This window comes from Canis aureus, chromosome 27 (genome assembly GCF_053574225.1).
Source record: "Canis aureus isolate CA01 chromosome 27, VMU_Caureus_v.1.0, whole genome shotgun sequence".
Lineage (NCBI taxonomy): Eukaryota > Metazoa > Chordata > Mammalia > Carnivora > Canidae > Canis > Canis aureus.
The window spans coordinates 27,308,848-27,328,683 of record NC_135637.1 but is presented as its reverse complement, the minus strand read 5'-3'; the positions used below and the strand labels follow the sequence as shown (position 1 = coordinate 27,328,683).

Below are 19,836 nucleotides of genomic sequence, written 5' to 3'. Positions count from 1 at the left end.
GCGGGGCCGGGGGCGCCGTCACGGGCGCGCGCAGCTCCCCTGGCGCGCAGCTCCCCTCGCGGCCCCGGGCGCCCCGAGCCGCCAGCGCCCGCCGGCTGCTGTCCTCCCCGCTTGGGGCCGCGTCCCCCCGCTCGCGTCGCCAGCGCCCGGCTCAGGGCTGGCCCTTGGAAGCGCCCTGGAAACACCTGTGGCGCCGGCGCCTCGCGGGCGGGCGACGCGGAGGGGACGCCGAGCTTCAGGCCACCCTCGCTGCCTGCGCCCCAACCCGTGCCAGGCGCCGGGGGAACAATGATGAATGCGGAGCCCGCCGCCTCCCGGCGCAGCTCTGCCTGCCGAGCCCCGCGCTGCGCCCCCCCGGCCCCCGCCCCCCGCCGGCCCGGGTAGGCTCGCTCCCCCGAAACCCAGGAGAGCGGGGTGTGGGGGAGCCCTCAGCCGCGCTCAGAGACCACGAGACGCGCCCGAAGCACCGGGGCCCAACCGGATGACGCTGAGCTGAGGAGGACGCCCCCTGCCCCCCTGGGACTCATTACCTGTCTATGGGTCCTTACCCCGCCTAGGTCCTTACCCTGCGCTGGGACCCAGGCCGCCTCCTGAGCTGCTGGCCTCTATCTAGTTCATGCGCCGGCACATTTTGCTGCAAGTGGCGACATAGTTTAGGCTCTAAATGAATATAGAAAGAGTTTTTGTAAACTGAGCGTTTTAAATATAACAAGGAACATCTAAAAGCAGACTTCCTGGACCTCCTGGATATACCTGGGGGATCCTGGCTGGCAGTCCATGAAGCTTCTGCATCTGCAGAATTTTATGTCTCTGTGCGTTTTTCTAGGGAGGAGGTCCCTGGTTTTCATGAGATTCCCGAAGGAGTCTGTTATCCCAAAAAGGTTAGATATTTTAAAGACTCTCCTAAAGGGAAAAGTCGATGGTTACCACAAATAATGGGAAATACAAGTGGAAATGTTGGCTTTGGGCCTCCCACCCAGACCCTTCCATCTCTAGACCTCTGCCCAGGCTCCTCTCTGTTCATCCTAACCTGTCTTATCCTCGCTTTGCCCACTGTTCTTTCCTGATCTTTGCTTGTGACAAGACTGCCTGTGCAGGGACCAGCCTCCTACAGTGATAGCTGAGCCAAGCAGACTGGAAAGTCCTAGAAACAAGTAATGCAGGCGCTTCCCAAACAGAACTTCCTTGCCATCTTTGCTGGTGACTGGGATCCCTTCCTGGGGCACCTGCGGGTGAATGGTGGTCTTACCTGCAGTTTTGTGTGAGCTCAGGAGTGCAGAGACCTCCCTATCTTGGTATATCACGTAAAAACAAAGATGGTCCTCAAACTTCAGTTTGAGTCAAGAAAGAGTGATTACCTCTGTGAACTGGGCAACAGTGGGATGGAGTTGGGGTGTTTGCCTTTCACTTATACCCTTTGAACCTTTTGAATGTTTTCACTGTGTGTTTCACCTATTGAGAAAATAATAATTTTTTCAGCTCATCCCAAGGAAGCTTACTGGAAATTCAGTTTTTTCATCCCCATCTTCCTGGAATTCTGAGTCAGTAGGTCTGGGGTGGAATCCAGGAGCATGCATTTTAATGAGCTCCCCAGGGGCTTCTGATGTGGATGGATCATTGACCACACTTTGATGGACAACGATGTGAAGGGAAAATCTTAGGTTTTGGGCATCCGATCCACTATGGAAATCCCAGCCCAGCCACTCCCTAGCTATGGGACCTTCAGCCACCTCACCGAGCTTCCTCTTGCTCATCTGTAAAAGGAGAATAATCCCTACCTCACTGGTTGAGAGTAATAAAATCAAGTATATAAAGCACATTTGGCATAGTAGGTGCTCAGTAAGTATTCTCTAGTTATTTAGCTCTGTGAAATGTCTGGTGAAATGAATTAACCAGAGGCCAGAGCAGAAACAGATGAGACCAAGGTTAGTAGGCTTGGAACACAGCCACAACAATGGGAAAAGCTCAGTGCCTGCTATGTATGTGCCAGATGTGTTTGCAGCCCCAAGGAAGGAAGCCAACTATTAAAAGTTTAATGATATGTTCTGACTGCTGCAATAAATGGATGATAGGATCTAAGTCAGCTGCCAGACTGAGTGAAGAAGGTATCACAGAAAGCACAAGGTTTGCACTGAGTCAGAAGGGCCGGCAGTGGAGGGCCATTCAGGGCAAAGGAATCAGCATTCATAAAGCCCCAGATCAGAAGAAAACATTTTGTCTGAGAAATAACAAAGAGTTCAGCATATTTGAAAGAGCAGGGCAGGAGATGAGACAGGGAGCTAGGTGGATACCACACAATCAGGAATACCCTGTATCCTACAGAAAGTGGGCCTCCTGGACACTGGGATCTCCTGGGAAGTTTTTTAAATTTAAAAATGCCAGATTCCACCTGCTGGAGAAATGGCTGTCTGCAAGTCTGGAGCAGAAAATATGCAAGATGAGCCTGCCTGAGACATCTTGTCACACCAGAAAGTAAAGAGGCTATTAAGGACTCTGAAGCCAACTATAAAGGGGCTCCCACAGGCCAAAGACAGGCCAGAGCATCCAAAAGAATAATGATTAGGGCACCTGGGTGGCTCAGTGGTTGAACACCTGCCTTCAGCTCAGGTCGTTATCTCAGGGATCAAGTCCCCCATCAGGCTCCCCATGGGGAGCCTGCTTCTCCTCTGTCTATGTCTCTGCCTCTCTGTGTGTCTCTCATGAATAAAATAAAATCTTAAAAAAATAATAATGATTACAATGGGTCAAAACATCAACTATGTGAAGATCCGTAGGTTGGGCCCACAAATACCTAAAGTTACATAAAGAAAAAAAAAAACTTCATAAGTTACCTTCATTAGTTTACCAGCACCAATTCATTATTCTGAAAACTGATAATAAAGGGAGAGAATTAAGTTTGTATCCTTCCTGTCTTATACAAACTCTATATAGTAACCTAAGAGTTTATGAAGGAAACATCTTTATAGACAAATTACCTAATGAATGCAGAAGGAACAATAAGATTAAAAGAAGATGTCATCTTTTGGCAACCCCAAATGAAATAATGGATCCAGTCCTTAATAGATGGGGAACTTCATAAAGGATGAATCAGAGTGATGTCAGTTGAATCTACAGATCGATCTTGCATCACCAAAAGTGCAATGACAGGATATTATGTGCCTCTGGATGACCCAGTAGGAAACACATAGCACCACCTATGAAGTATTTTTACTTATCCCCTCCTCTCACCTCCAAAAAACCCCTTAACTTGAATCTAAGCTAGTTTCTAGCCTTATCAGTATAAAAGAAATGCAAGGGACAGAGAAACATGCTGAATGACTCAAGGAGTCAATCAGTCAAATTAATAAAATAGGAAAATCGATATTCAAGTTATCTATCATATTAAATAAATACATGGCCTAGAGGAAAATGGGAAAAGGAAAATGTTATCAACTTTAAAAAGACATATCAACCAGATGCAGTATGTGAACCTTGTTTCGATCCTGATTCAAACCAACTGCAAAACATATATTTCAGGGACAATTGAGTAATATTGAACAAAGAGTGGGTTTTAAGGAATATTAAGAAACTGTTAATTTTGTTATATGTGTTATAATGGTATTGTAATATTTTTTGGTACTGTAGTTTTTAGAGGATTTATCCCTAGAGATATATTCTGATGTACTTCCAGGTGAAATTATATGATATTTGGATTTACTTTCAAATAATACAGCTTTTTATAAAACGAGGTGGGTGGGGAGCAGATGAAAAACAAATGGCAGGCAGCCCAGGTGGCTTAGTGGTTTAGCGTCGCCTTTGGCCCAGGGCATGATCCTGGAGAACCGGAATCAAGTCCCACATTGGGCTCCCTGCATGGAGCCTGCTTCTCCCTCTGCCTGTGTCTCTGCCTCTCTCTCTCTATGTCTCTCATGAATAAACAAATAAAATCTTTAAAAAATAAAAACAAATTGCCAGGGGTTGACAGTGTTGAAGCCAGGTGATAGGTATACATGAATACATTATATTGTTTTCTCAGCTGTCATGTAAATTTGAAAATTACCACGAAACACTTTTGTTCTACAAATGTTGGGCCTTTTACAAACCTCACCTCCTACCTTTCCAATGACCCCATAAGTTCCCCCATGTTTACATAAGAGGAAATTGAGGTTCATGGGGCTAAAGGTCTGCCTGGAGTCACACTATGGTTAAATGGGGAGCCAAGATTCGAACAGAAGGTTATTGGGCATCTGGATAGCTCAGTGGTTGGGCACCTGCCTTTGGGTCAGGTCCTGATCTGGGGGTCCAGGAATGAGTCCCACATCAGGCTCCCCATAGGGAGCTTGCTTCTCCCTCGGCCTATGTCTCTGCCTCTGTGTGTCTCTCATGAATAAATAAATAAATCTTCAACAACAACAACAACAACAAAACAAAAGGTTCTCTAGCCCCAAAGCCAGTCCACCTGTGTCATAAGAGAATAGACACCAGACACCAGCCCCCAGAGACCTGCCTTCCACCCCCAAAAGAAGTCTTGCCAGGTTGCCCCTGCAGACCTTAGGAACAGGAAAAGCTAAAGAGTGACAACCAGTGATGGCCCTTGTGGGTGGGAAGACCAGGATAGCCGATCCAGCCTCATGCCACAGAACTGGTCACAGCCATCACTTCTACTTGAGGTCAGCCCAAGGTCACAATGCTAAGTGGATAACAACCCAAGCCTTTCAGGGCACTTAGCTGGCTCAGTTAGTAGAGCGTGCAGCTCTTAATCTCAGGATTGTGAGTTCAAGCCAGCCCCAGGTTGGGTATGGAGCCTATTTTTAAAAAAATAAATAACCAAACCAAAACAAACCCAGGCCTTTCAGTTCCCATTGGTCTTTATTCAAAATCCAGATTCTCTTCTAAGCTTGTGGGCACAGATTGAAATGTTGATAGTAGTTTGTGTCTCATTGTACCCAGGAAAGGATTTGTATGAGCTAAGAGCACAAGTTAGGAAGGAAGGTCTCTGTTAGAATTCCAGATTGGGGGCCTTCTGGCTGAATGCCCATTAGTGAGTACCTTGTAAAATGAGTTCGTATAGGTTTCTTCTATTACACAATTAGGCCTGGTTTACCTCTGGTTGTTTTGCTAAATGAGAATACCTGGCTAGAAGCCCTGCATGGGTAGTCAGGAAGCCTCTATTCTGTGGTACCAACATCCACACTGCAAGCTCTAGCTGACCTGAGATATTGAGTTCAATTTCGTTAGGGAAAAGCCATCCTGTTTTCTGCCTGGGAGGACTGTTACTGGCGCTTTGGAAACTTGAGTGTAAAGAGGGGTGGGACAGTGGATTGGAGCAGTTATCCACCACCCTAAATCCCCCTCTGAGTCAGGTTGTGTGTGAGATTATTATATACTAAGTAGATACAAAAGAATATCAATACAAGTGACACCCAGGAGCTTACTAACTAGCTTAAGAAATAAAATACCCTATTTCTGTTCCCCTTCCTTCTTCCATAGCCTGTTGACTTTGAGCTCAAAGCTTCCCTGGGTTCTTTCAAGCTAGCTGACTCCCATTTCCTCTTTAGTTGGCTGCTGGCTGCCACTTCCACCTGTGTGGAAGCACTCTCATCTTCTTCCATGTTCTTTTTTTTTTTTTTTTTTTTATGATAGTCATCACAGAGAGAGAGAGAGAGAGGCATAGACACAGGCAGAGGGAGAAGCAGGCTCCATGCAGGGAGCCTGACATGGGATTCGATCCTGGGTCTCCAGGATCGCACCCTGGGCCAAAGGCAGGCACCAAACCGCTGCGCCACCCAGGGATCCCCTTCTTCCATTTTCTAAACACTTGTTGAAATCTCATTCATCAGTGATCCATCTTTCTTTAAAACTGAAACAACCTCCAGTATGGCTTTCCCAAGCCCCCGTGACTGTTTTCTCTTTCTCCCACAAAATTTGTCACTTTCTAAATGATTTATTTGGTTTATTTCTGTCTCCTCTTAATAGGATGTAAGCTCCAGGATGTCAGGAATTTTTGTCAGGTTTATTTCACTGCTCTACCATCAGGGTCTAGAAGACTTGGCACATAATATGAATTCAAGGAATATTTGTTGGATAAGATCTTCTTTCTAGTTCTCTTCGCTGTTGAGTGTTTAGTACTTTTTTAATTTTCTATAACTTCTTTTTCAGTGGAATCTCGAGAAAGATGAGAGGCCAACATGGGTGCTAGTTGAACATCCTGAACTAGAAGTCTGAGAGTCAGTGGTTCTTAATGTGTGTGGGAGGGGATTGTGGACCCCTGTAAGATGATGATGGAACCTACAGAATATACAAGTCAGCATTTACATCTAAAATTTTACATACAATTTGTGAAGACCATGAACTTCATCTTAAGGACCTGTGATCTTAGAACATTTCTGGAGAGATATATAGAAACTTGGTGGTCTCAGAGAGGAGCAAGAGGGGAGTGCCTGTATTATTATATACACTGTACATCTCACTTTTGTATAAAGTACAAGTTTAGGGGCCCCTGGGTGGCTCAGTGGAGAGGAGGGGGAGCTATATTCCTCGCAAGATAAACAGCGGGATCAAAGGTTCCACGTAGAAAACCAAGAGGCCTCTTTGGAGAAGAGAGAGAATTCATGAGGTTTGGCACATGGGAAGAAGTACAGGAAATAAGTTTGGAATGCTGGGTTCTATGGGATCAGGTGCTCCCGGTCCTCTAATTTGCCTTTTGAACAAAGCTAAGAAACCATTTTTCCCTGTGACCATTTCATTCTGTAGAGCCCCAGGTACTCAGCCCCATAGAACTACCAGAGGAAGGCTTGGTTGGGGCCCCCATGACTGACTGCTGCTCCATGGCCAGGTTGGTTCCCAGCAGGCACTCACTGATTTACAGGGGGCCCAGGGCCCTAATGGGCTATGGGTGTATCTCAGTCCAGCTTCTTCCTTCTGAGGGGTTAATTGAAATTTGAGGGAAGAGGAAGTCTGCCCAAGAACAGAGATGGGATGTATGCTGCCCAGGGTCTCAGAGCAAATTGAGAGGCTCACTCTCCAGCACCAGGCCACCTCTTGAGGTTTATATGTCAACTCCAAGCACATCACAACAATTACAATTACACCACAACCCCTTTCACATTTACCCCAGGAGGGGCCAGGCCTCATGCTGGGTTCCTGGTGTGAGCATTCACTCAGAGTTCTCAGAACGAGCCTATAAGGTAGATACCACAATTATTTCCCATTTTCAGATGAGGAACTGAAGCTCCAAGGGAGGGTGGGTGAAGGGTAAAATGACTTTCTCCTGAGAGACAGAGCTGAGATTCCTACTCAGAGTCATCCAATCAGAGCCCGCATACATCAGAGGAACGAAAACTTACTGCAGCAGAGAGGAATGATGATGACACATGCAGCCTTCCAGGCCTGTGGGCAGCCTTTTTAGTGGCCAAAGGGTTGAACAGGGCAAATGAAGCCCAAATAGTTACCCTTGTAGACCCCAAAGGAGGCACCAGCCACTAACAAGCCAGGGTTTTCATTTGATTCATTTTTTACCCCTAGGGGACTGTTCAAATATAAGCTCCCTGAGGGCAGGGAATTTGAGTCAGTTTTGTTCACAGGTGATTTCTAGCACTTACAAATGTGCCATACAAGGAGCTCAAAAAACACGTGCTGAATGAAGTGGAAGGTGAATGTTGGCGAGGTACAAGGTACGAGGGGAACTGATAAAGACCATCACACAAAGCTTCTCGGTGGAGATCATTCCAGTAGCTGACAGTGACTTGGTGACAGGACCTTGAAAAGGCTCCCAGATGAGCAGAGTGCCCACCATGATCTCATCAGAAATCATTCTGCCAAATAATAAATACACTAGTAAAGCCAAACTCACCCTGAATTATCATTTTATATAAGCCTGACATTTTTAAAAGATTTTATTTATTTGAGAGAGAGATAGGGAGAGCAAGAGCAGGGGGGAGAGGGAGAAGCAGGCTCCCCACTAAGCAGGGAACCCAACAGGGAGTTTGATTCCAGAACCCTGGGTTCATGACCTAAGCCAAAGGCAGACACTTAACCAAATGAGCCACCCAGGTGTCCTTATAACCCTGGCTTCACTCAGAGCAGGAGTTTCTCCCATCCATTCAAATGCAGGTATTTATGGAGCATCATGTGTGTAAAGCCCTTTGCCACATCTCAGGATCTGAGAACTGGAAGGAGTGCAGAGATCAGCCACCAGGTTGCAGGTAGGAAAGCTAAAGCCCAAAGAAAGGTTACATGGGGAGTAGGGAGTCCCAGGTCTGCTCATGGCTCTGCCCCCTCAGTTCTCACAGCCCTGCAGAGTTCCAAAGTCAGCAGCTGGACCAGGCTCTGTACTATCACACCCAGAGTAACACTTCTCAATTTCACAAGGGGCTGAACTGGGATATGTCCCCACCTACTCGTGTTATGGATCCTCAGGAATTAAATGACTTGGCCTCCCTCCCAGACCCCAGCTCACAAGGCTGTGCCTTCCAGCAGATCCTAATGGAGCGCACAAGTATCTGCTGACCCCTTGTGGTTACTGTGGGATCTGTCCAGGCTCAGCAGCCAGGGCTTCGGTGGCTCCTCAGAGACACTCTGGCCTCTCAAAGCGATTCCTACCACTACTACCCCATGGGCTCCTCCCTACGATCCCAGAAGGCAAGGAGAAACAGGATCCCCACTTCCACTTTACAAATGAGTGGCAGCGTCCTGCAATCCAGTCCCAAATCCACCATTAATTCCTTACCTGTCCTTGGCAAGCGAGTTTCCCACTCCCTGCCTCAGTTATACATCAGTAAAATAAAAGAAGTGACCTTGCACAAGGCAGCTCTAAGGTATTTTCAGCCCCACAAACTCTCAGAGTGAAGGGATGACTTGCCCAAGGTTGCAGTGAATCCAGGTAGAGGCACTCCCAGTTAGCAGGTCACCCCACTTCCCCACACTGATCAGGAAAACTGAGAGGATCACAGCAAACAAGAAAACTAATTCCTCCATCTGTGTGTTCTGATTGTGTGCTGAAGGGCCATATGGACAGCTGAGTGGTTGGTTGGATGGATGGACTGATGGTTGGATGGATGGATAGACAGAGGAATGGATGGGTGGACTGATGGGATGGATATGTAAGAACTTTGTGTTCACTCTTGGCTGCAGCTGACTGCTCCCTGACAAGCTGTGACTATGATTCTAGCGGCCTAGCCTGTGACAGCCTGTTCCACATTTACCTGCTGGGGTTTTGAAGCCACTGCTCCGGCCTGATAGCCTGCAGCAGGGCCCTGCTGTGAGGGGAACAAATCCTAATCCAACACTTCCTCCCTGCCCTGTCACTGACCTCTATGGAGGAAAGTCAGGGGCCGGGGCCAGGGCCACCAACAGGCCCAAAGCATAAGTATCCCTCACAAAGCAGTTTCTGCCACCAACAATGGCTAAAATTGAGTTTAGTGCTCGCGATGAGGCCGAGGATCACCACAGTAACTGGATGATTCGGAAAACGTGCCCTCTGCATCTCAAGCCTGGCTCAAAGCTACTGACTTTGAGCAAGTTCCTTAGCCTCTCTGTACCTTGGTTTTCTCACCTGTAAGATGGGCACAATACCGGACAACCATTGTGAGGACTGAATGAGGTAAGATATGAAGTGCCTTGCATTGTAACAGGTGCTCAGTAAATAGAACGTCCCTCTTTTTGTTCCAGGTCAAGGAGAAATTCTGGAGAGGGAAGGAAAACAGGGTCCACTATGTCCCCACCAAGTTTTCTGAACTGGGAGGTTTTCCCAAGCATTCTAAAGTAGTAACATGCATGTGATGTTAGAGGAGGAGGGAATGAAATGTATTTTCAGCAAGAATTAAAAGTGTGCTCAAAAGAGAGTATCATTCATCTGTCTCCTGCCCTCAGCATAGTTCTTCAGACACAAAGGATATTCCACAGAGATTTTCTGGGGGTGAAACTGAGAACATCTTTTCACAGCTAATGGGCAGTGGAAGGGAATCCTGTGCCCTATTTCATCCCCCTCATCTAGATCTCCCTAAACAGCCTCTATCCTATATCCTATATCCAGGTCTTCCTAGCCACCTGGTAGAAGGGACACTTGTGTTTTAGCCTAGCTGACATTATAACTGAGGCCCTTACAACATCACCTGTAAAATCACACTCCAGAAGGGCTCTAGGTCCCAGGCCCTCCACTTCCAACTAGAATAATAAAGATGGGGAACTTACTACATGTTGACTAGGAGATGGTCTGCAGAGTGAGATAGGCTTAGGGTGGCTTTTCTCACTTACCAGTTGCCCAACCTTAGGTGGGATTCTTAACTCTCTGAGCCTCAATTTCTCACCTATAAAATGAGGCTATTAAAATTACCTATTTTGTTATTGGGAGGATCCAATGAATCATGCTTGGAAAGAGCTGAGCCTTGTGCCTGGCACGTGAGTGCTGAATACATGTTAATAAGGCAATAGTCTTGACTGTTGGAATAGGCTTGTGGGCAAGATTTCATTTGAACTAAGAGTTCTGCATATGTGTATGTGTAGCCACCGAACTAAAGAATCTCAAAACTTTTCCTTAGCTTCAAGATTCTATTTCTCGAACAATACCTTCTCATCCAACAACCTCACCCCCATTCTTCCCTTGCTGATTTTTCTTCTCTTTCCCTCCCAACAATTAAGCGGCCTCTCCAGAATTCCATCACTTCTTGTTCCCTGCTTAAGTGTAACATCTCCTGGTTTTTTTTTTTTAATTTATTTATTCATGAGAGACACACAGAGAGAGGCAGAGCCATAGGCAGAGGGAGAAGCAGGCTCCCCATGGGAACTCGATCCCAGGACCCCAGGATCATGACCTGAACCAAAGGCAGACGTTCAACCACTGAGCTACCCAGGTGCCCCATCCCCTGTTTTTTTTTTTTAATTTTTATTTATTTATGATAGTCACACAGAGATAGAGAGAGAGGTAGAGACATAGGCAGAGGGAGAAGCAGGCTCCATGCACCGGGAGCCCGACGTGGGATTCGATCCCGGGTCTCCAGGATCGCGCCCTGGGCCAAAAGCAGGCGCCAAACCCCTGCACCACCCAGGGATCCCCATATCCCCTGGTTTTTAATGCAAAAATGGGAAGACTGAATCCACACAATCAGAGGTGAGTTAGTGATTTATAAAGTGACCCATTGGTTTGACATCTCACTGCCAGGGAACCCTCAGTCCATTGGGCCACAGCATGAAGATGCAAAGACTCTCAGCCAAAGCCAGCCATCCAGGGGAGAAGAGTGCATGTGGCAGGAGGCTAGACTGGAGTAAGGCTCAGGGAGACTACATTAAGTGAGATCCTGGAGGTGGGGAGAACCCCAGGGACAGTTTGGAGAAAGAGAGACTGGGGCTGCTCTGTGGGCCCTCTGAAGACTCCAGGGTCCCCAGAGCATTTCCCCTTTCCAGGCACATCAGCTGATGGCCAAGGAAAAATATCTGTTGAAAGGAAACAAACACAGCAAATATAGGAAAGACACCAAAGTGCTAGCAGTGGTTGATCTAACAGAAGAGGTTTTTGGTTGTATAATAAAGTGTAAATTCTAATCAGTTGTAATCAGGCAAAAAAACAGAGAAGAGCTTGGGAACAGACTGTTTTGACTCTTCTTGAAAAGTAGCATGCCCTAGTTCTCAAAAGAAAACCATAAAGGAAGAAAAGAAAAACATCATGAACATCTCCCTCCTTTTGCCACCCAGCCCACTGGGCTGGAGGCTCCCAGATATTCAGTTTTTCTTTTTTTAAGATTTTATTTATTCATGAGAGACACAGGCAGAGGGAGAAGCAGGCTCCATGCGGGGAGCCGAACGTGGGACTCGATCCCAGGTCTCCAGGATCAGGCCCTGGGCCAAAGGCGGCACTAAACCACTGAGCCACCCAGGCTGCCCAGCCACCTGGGCTGCCCCAGATATTCAGTTTAAAGGAAGGCCTGCTGCCAGGCAACAAGCCTGGAGAGGGGCATGATGAGGATGAGTATGAATGAGGAGGACTTCCTAAGGAAGTCTTCCAAAAAGCCACGAGAGGACTGATGTCCTTACCTAGCAGGTGTTGTGATGTAGAATGACCACTCCATGGCAGTCAGGACACCTGCTTCTAGTTCTCTACCATTAACTTGATGCAGGACCCTTGGCAAATCAAGTCACCTCTCTAGGCCTCAGTTTCCTCATCTGGAAATATATTTATATTTATATTTAATATATTTAATATATTTATATATTTAATATATATATAATATATTTATACTAGGTCCTTGCTCTGTGCACTGTGCTAAAGCTATAATACAAAGAGGAATAGTCATTTATTCAGAAAACATTGAGTGACTATTCCATTTACTAGGCATTGTGGTTACAGATGAGTAAGCATCCCTGCCATTAAGACATTCACAATCTGGCTAGGGAGACTGAGCAAACAAGAAATGGCCAACCACACACTTGGTGCAGACAGAGGTGTGGGCACAGGAAGGCATGGCCTTTTTTACTGGGGCCAGTTTGGGAGAAGTGTCACAGAAGAGGCCTGGACTGAGTCTTGGAGGATCCTTGGTCCCTGCTCTCAAAGACCATACCATCTAAGCAGGGATTAGGACAAATGCCCAATTAGCTACCACACAAGGCAGAATTAAGCCACTTGGGTAATTAAAGTTCAGAGGGGAGGGGAAACCTATGTGACAAAGGTAGGGGTGGTGGGGAGAGGCGGGGGCAGAGAGGGGAAAGGCAGAAGGCAGGCAGAAGGTCAGAAAACCTTTGCAGAGAATGGCATTGAGATAAGCTTTGAAGGATGAAGAGTTTCCTGAGAGGCCTTGGGGGTGCTGAAAGGGTCTTCTGAATGAGGGGCCTGCGCATGTAAAGGTACAATGTAGGGATTGTCAAGGTATAGCTGGGACAGCAGGCAGGCCAGAAGCCATCAGGGAGGCCCCCTCATGATAAGAGCCATTGGCAGTGATGGGCACTGGGTGAAGCACTCCACATCCTCACACCGGTTCTTGGAGGCAGGTTCCCTCGCTACGACCCCATTCTTTCAGATAAGGGAACAGGGGCTCAGAGAGGTTACAAAGTCACATAGCTGAGAGGTGGCAGCTATAGCACTTAACCTAGGTGTGTCCGATGTCTCACCTTGACCCCCTTACCACTAGTCAGTGGCACTACTGAATCCTTCCCATCTAAGCTACCACTCACTGTCCCTGGACACTTGGCCCAGCATTCCACTTCAGACATGTGGGTAGCAAAGGTCCATCTTTGCCTTAACCATGGAAGCTGGCTTGGTTCAGCCTCCTCCCAATCAGGTAGCTACGGGACCGTCAGGAGCACATCCACCAGAACAGATGGGATGGGGCAGGGCAAGGAATATTACAGTGGCTGAAGGGTTTTGTGCTCCACTATCCGCTGGTCTCAGTTTATTGTTGTTCTATGATGGTGTCGGCTGCCTAGTGTCTACCTCTCTTCCTCCTGTACCCTGGTGTCCTTGTGGCCCAGGGGCAGATCATTCTGCCTTGATTAGGGTGGCTGGCTTCTCCTGCTAGAATGGAGTTTGAACTAGAGCTTGCACACTCGGATGCTATCCAGGTACTGCTGGATGTTTATGGATTCCCTTCTCCAGCGGCCCAGCTTCCTGAGCTGGTCTGTCATGAACTTTTTCTTCAGGTGGTCATAGAAGTGGCTTATCTTTCTCTTGGTCCTTTCTGAAGCTCTTATCTAAAAAAACAGAGCTGTTGTTAGGATGAAGAAGCTACTTCACAGAAAAAAAGACATCTGTGCTGCTGGGGATATGTGGGGAAGGAGGTGGGAAATGTGCTAGCTGGGCTCAATAGTTCATAAATATATGGACTCAGGGATCCCTGGGTGGCGCAGCGGTTTGGCGCCTGCCTTTGGCCCAGGGCGCGATCCTGGAGACCCAGGATCGAATCCCACATCGGGCTCCCGGTGCATGGAGCCTGCTTCTCCCTCTGCCTGTGTCTCTGCCTCTCTCTCTCTTTCTCTCTGTGACTATCATAAATAAATAAAAATTTAAAAAAATTTTAATATATGGACTCAGAGTGAGCCTCAGTTTCCTTGTTTGCAAAACATGGCCATTGAGCTACATAACCCCTATGGTACCTCTGACAGTCCGCAGCTGGAAGCCTGACTTTAACCTCAACATCTCTATTTGAAAACAAGCCAAAAAGAGATGTGGGGTGGGGAGGGTGGAGAAAAGTTTCATCATGTTCTTCCTCCTCCTTAATCCTATCACCCTGCCCCGATTACTCACTTAGTGCTTCCCACAGATTGTCTCTGACATCCCCTACATCACACTGACCTCTGCTTGTTTTGTCTAGCATATCATTTCTGTCCTGTCCCCAATGAGACTGGAAGCTCTAGGAAAGCACATCCTTTATCTTACTTGCTCATTTGCCTATTCCCATGAGCTCGCTCTGAAGCAGACACTAACAAAAATCAACCACAGATCTTCATAGCGACTTCAACATAGTCAGGAAGGCCGGGCACGTGCCTAAATATTTCTAAGTGAGGCAGGGAGTGACACATCCCTAAAAGAAGTACAGAGTTCAAAGAAGAGAGATATCAAGAAAAGCCTCACAGAGGGTTGACATATAAATTGGGATTGGGTTTTGAAGGATGGGGAAGTGTTGGGCATGTGAAAACAAAACCAGGTGGGAGATGATCCTGGGAGCCAACAATTTTCACAAACTCCCCTGGGCATTCTAAGCACTGACACTGTCTCAAAACCCAGCACAATGTAAGCAAAGGAGAGCTCCATAAAGGCCAGTCAGTGTTGCCATGATTATTTGACAAAGGGAACAAGGGATGAACCAAAAACCTAAGTGGGTTTTGGGAACAAGGATGAAGAAGGAGGGTGGGTGTGTTCTTAGAGTGTGCTCAGATGATTCCCAAGATACAGAATCTTAGCTTTTCTTGTCAAGGTCCTGAGAAATCAGTGCCTCTTTTTTGAGCACTTTTTGGAGAGGGGGGGCAGAAACACTGCCATACTGTCCCTCAAGCCTCAAATCCATGAGCTTCTACAAGCTGGGCCCTTAGCAAGTCACCAGGTCTACAAATAAGGAGAAGAAAGTCTCATCCTTAAGGGAAAATGTCAGTCAGACCCAGGTTTACAACTCTAGAATGATGTACTGTATGACCTTAGTGAGGTTACTCCATCTCTCTGAGTCTGTTTCCTGAACTATTAAGTGGGTTAATAATACAAAATGGATGTTGAATACCTAAAACATGTAAGGGCTCAATACAGCTTTAAAAGGAGAACTTCCGGGGTGCTCAGTTGAGTGTCAGTGGTTGAATGCCTCCCTTTGACTCAGTGGGTGAGTATGTCCCTTTGGCTAGGTTGTGAACCCGGAGTCCTGGGATTGAGTCCTGCATCAGGCTCCGACCAGGGAGCCTGCTTCTCCCTCTGCCTATGTCTTTGCTTCTCTCTGTGTGTCTCGCATGAATAGATAAGTAAAATCTTGGGACGCCTGGGTGGCTCAGCAGTTGAGTGCCTGCCTTCGGCCCAGGGCGTGATCCTGGAGTCCCGGGATCGAGTCCCGCATTGGGCTCCCTGCATGGATCCTGCTTCTTCCACTGCCTCTCTGTCTCTGTCTCTCATAAATAAATGAAATCTTAAAATAAATAAAATAAAATAAAATAAAATCTTTAGAAAAAAATAAAAGGAGAACTTCTGGATGGCTGGAGGGTGGCACAGACCTCTGGTATATAAAAAGCACCTCAGGAGAGTTTCCAGTTACAGCATCTTACAGATCCTCTCCCCACTTGCCAGAAGTATAACGTCCCCTCTCCCGCTGGTCATAGAAATTGGCCCCCAATCCATCCTGGGCCATTTAAAATAGCACATTCCACCTGACCACACTGACTAGGACAAGGATGGGCCAGTGACACACCCTGGGCCAGCTGGAGTTTCTCCAGGATTTGTCTAATGTGAGCAACAGTGGAAGCACTCCATTTCCTTTCTAGGCTATGGGCCAAGGTTTCCTGTGGCCATGCTTAGCAGGGACAGCCAGCCTGATGATGACGCCAACATGCACAAAGACACAGAAAAGAGATGAAGAGGGAAAGTGAGGACTCATCCAATGGTGCTGGAGCTCCTGGCTCCTCTCATCCCAAACATTGGGGACCTTGCCCTACCCATCCTTGATTATATAAACACATCATTCTCTATTTTACTTCTACTACAAGATCAGTTTGAGTCACCTGCAACTGAGGATCCTAATAGATCCTATTTTACAAATGAGAAAAGAGAGTCCTGGAGGAAATGTTTATTCCCTGAGGTCACACAAAGCTGGCTTGTCCATTGCCAAGCCCACCCTCTTTCCACTACACCATGCCACTGAAGTTTAGCAAAGGGAGAAAAACCCAGATCCCTGCTCTTCTTTTGGTCTCTTTGGCTTTAAGAGGATTTGGCACCATCTCTTAAGCCTCTTCTACTCTTAATACTAGAGTCTCATAGGCCCATCCAGATTGGCCCTGGAACATGGAGGGAAGTCAAGAATCAAGAAGGGGGTAGAAAAAAAAAAAGAAGGGGGTAGTAGCCACTCTGGGCTGCTTGCTCCACTTGAAAAAATGAGTACATTCTCACAGTCCATTGTGTGCCCTAGCCTCTTCCTCATGCCCAACACAGTGCCTATCCCATGCAGCCTCTGATGATGCATTTAATGAATTAATTAATTGGGTCTGTGCAGTGACAACATTGTTTACCCTCCCCTTCTTCTGCGGGCTTTTGGGTAAGCAGGTCCAACCCTACTTGTCTATAAGCAAAAAGGGGAAGGGCCTCAGCTCTCTATAACACAGAGGGAATCCCTGAGAGAAAAAAAACAAGCCAAAGGGTCTTGATGCCACTTTAAACTCCAAGACCCAAGACTTCTTTTTATAGGAGATGGTAGGAATCCATGTCCCTAGAGAAATAATATGATTGGAGGGGGAAAATAATGCTACAAGAGCCAAGAAATATGGAATCCTTCTCCCTGGTTCCCTTGGCCCAGGGGAAGAGCTGTGACATCTGGGGCAAATCAGTTACCTCGAATCTCAGTTGCCTCCCCTGTAAAATGGGGCTTGCTTTAGAGCAGATTGATGGCTCCCAATCACCTCTAAGATCTGTGATTCCACACCACTTCCTGCCTAGACTACTGGGGAGAGTGAACTGAACATGGGTCAAGCCACGAACACCCTCTAATGCAGAAGCTTTTGATGACTTTACCTCCCTCTCATAGGTTCGTCGTCGTGCATTGAGGTTGTCACGAATAATCACCCGAGATAAGTTGCTCTTCGGTAAAAATTTTTTCACCGCTGCTTCACTGGAATTCATTAAGCTGGAAGCGGGAGGGAAAAGTAGCATGCGGTAAGACGGCTGGGGCCAGGGCTAGGACAGGCACTGATTTGATAGGGTCCTAGGGGAGTGACTGAGGCTTTCCCAGGATTCTTAGGAGAGGCACAGCTCTCATAGTTGTTTGAGGAGCAAGGGAGTAGGCCTAGGCTTCCTCTTGCAGAAAATGTGCACTAATGGGGTATTTTCGGGCAGCCCAGGTGGCTCAGTGGTTTAGCACCTGCCTTCGGCCCAGGGCCTGATCCTGGAGGCCCAGGATTGAGTCCCGCGTCAGGCTCCCTGCATGGAGCCTGCTTCTCCCTCTGCCTGTGTGTGTGTCTCTCTTTCTGTGTCTCTCATGAATAAATAAATAAAATATTAAAAAAAATAAAGAGGTATTTTCTGGATACTGAGAGGAAAAGTCATCCTGAGAAGGATGTAGAAAGTCCCACAGCAGTCCATAAGAAAAGTGTGAACAGGACTCAGAACTGCCCTCAGAAGCAGCCATCTTCAAGGAGAAAGAGTAGGGTGAGATGAGTGGTGGGGATCTTAGAGAAGAACAAAAGTTGTATGGTAGGGTTCAGAAGGATGAATTTGAGGGGGGTGAAGTGGGGAGCACTTGCTCCAGAGCCTAGGTCTAAGAAAGATTGGCAGGGGGAGGGATCAAAGGAAGCAGGGAAAAAGAGAAGATTACAGGTTAGGCTGGTTAATAGAGGGATTCTAAGGGAAGAGGGTTTGGAAAAAGTCTGGAATAGGGAGGGAAGCTGTGTAGGAAAAAGTTTGAGGAGACTTCCTAAGAGATAGAAGATGCAATGGGAGGGTTTGGGTGGCGGGGTACGGAACGGAGCCAGGTGATCCAGGCGAAACTCCAGGTAAAAATTTGGCCAAAATGAAGAATTGGTCAAGAATGGATAACGCCAGATTTTTGCTTTTTGATAATTTAGTTACAGCATGAAATGGTTTTGCAAATACGTACCTTTAAATGTTTTTGCCCATTTCAAAATAACTCTTCAAACTTTTTCCTAAAATTTATAAACTAAATGTACAATAGGAAGCAATGGAATAAATTTTAATTAGGTCATAGAATAAAATACTATGCACTCATGAATAAAATAGATATCCACAGGGTACTAGGTGGAAGGGGGGGATGGATGCTAGGTAACACAATAGTAAAATTTCTTGTGACAAATTTTTCCCCCAAAAGATGTATCACCATGTTGTAGTACATATATATGAATGGTTCTGAAAGAATATACACCAAAAATGTTAACAGTGATTGTCTGTGGCCATTCATTTTGCTTGCTTGTCCTGTCTGATTTTCCTATAAAAGCGTATACTACTTTGACAGGACCAAAAGGATAATTTTTAAAGATTAAAACATTTTGAAGGACTAAAATTTTTTTTCTAATTAATTTTCTGCCAATTTGGAGTTACATTTTTACACTTATGGACTAGTTTAAACAAATGTCCCCAGTCTCCCATGTACATCTTTCTGACAACAAAGGCATGAAAATACAAAGGCTCGCATACAAAAAAGCAGCTCACATACAAACGTCTCCCTTGTATACTGTAAATATTTAAAGACACATAAAATACTCTGAACCTACTCATTCGGGTGAACCAAATTTATCAACACTTCTTGGAAAAGTTTTAAAGGGTTGGGGGCAGTGACTGTAAATACCTCCTTTCAAGTAATAAATGGTCATTTTGAACCACAATGCTTTCCAACTGCAAGGCCTCTGGGGGAGGAGGCTTCCAGGGTTGTGGGATGGAAGGGAGGGAGGGGTAGTGGCTGAATTGAGGGGCACTGCCAGGGCTTCTGGGGCTGCGGAGAGGGGTGTCAGGCTTGAGGGGCCTTGGGCCTCGCTAGGCTCTAAGGTGAGTTAGAGGGTGACCCAAAGGGCGCTGGGGACCCCGGGGCTCTGCTGCGATGTCGAGCCTGGAAGACTAACAGGCCGGGGGGATTCGGGGACATGCGGGTGGGAGATGGCAATTCTCCCCGGGAGTCGGGGCTGAGAGTTTGGGCTCCCAGGCTCCCGGAGGTGCGAGCGGTTGGACTGGGAAGGACCGGGGGCTCGCATCTGTGAGAAATCCAGGCTCTCTCGGGGTTTAAGAAAGTGCCAGGCTCCGAAGGGCTCGGGGCTCGGGGAGAGCCAGGGCCGAGGTCCCCAGGGCCGCTGGAGGAGCGGGGGGGGGGGGGGGGGGCGTCGAAGAGAGCTGGGGGCCGAGGAGAGCCCCGGGCACCCGGGCCGCACCTGAAGAGCACCGGCCGCTGCACGGTCCGCGGCCGCAGGAAGCAGATCTGCGGGTGGGCCCCTATTTTGATTTCGGGTTGGCTGCTGAACCTAACGTGCCGGGAGGCCGAGGCCGGGTTGGCGTCGGAGCTGGTGGTCGCCTGGGCGGCAGCCGAATGACCGGACGGCGAGCCCAGGTTCCATGTGACCGAGGGCCTGGACTGCTGGGCAGCCGAGTCCGAGTCTACCATGCTCGAGAACGACTCCGGAACGAGAGTCGGCGGGCGCCGGCGCGGACGCAGAGTGAATCTCAGGTCAGACGCGGGGAGCTGAGCT

At 47.4% G+C, this 19,836-nt stretch overlaps 2 protein-coding genes across 3 annotated transcripts in view; both read right to left on the bottom strand.

Moving 5' to 3' along the window:
- OSBP2 (oxysterol binding protein 2) overlaps positions 1 to 17,276 on the bottom strand; it is a 192,502-nt gene extending 175,226 nt beyond the window's left edge. Inside the window, exon 1 of one of the 2 annotated variants that reach the window (XM_077874334.1) lies at positions 17,162 to 17,276. In XM_077874334.1, the coding sequence (XP_077730460.1) occupies positions 17,162 to 17,190 (29 nt within the window). In that variant the 5' untranslated portion in view covers positions 17,191 to 17,276. Of the gene's footprint in view, positions 1 to 565; positions 639 to 17,161 lie in introns of those variants that run through there. The other variant, XM_077874333.1, reaches the window with a different exon arrangement.
- On the bottom strand, positions 13,329 to 19,817 carry C27H5orf52 (chromosome 27 C5orf52 homolog). Its single transcript, XM_077874341.1, has 3 exons — positions 19,522 to 19,817; positions 17,162 to 17,273; positions 13,329 to 13,656 (listed from the first exon to the last, which is right to left on the bottom strand). The coding sequence occupies exons 1-3, from the start codon at positions 19,749 to 19,751 to the stop codon at positions 13,498 to 13,500; spliced, it is 501 nt and encodes a 166-aa protein (XP_077730467.1). The 5' UTR covers positions 19,752 to 19,817; the 3' UTR covers positions 13,329 to 13,497.
- Between the last annotated feature and the right edge of the window lie 19 nt (positions 19,818 to 19,836).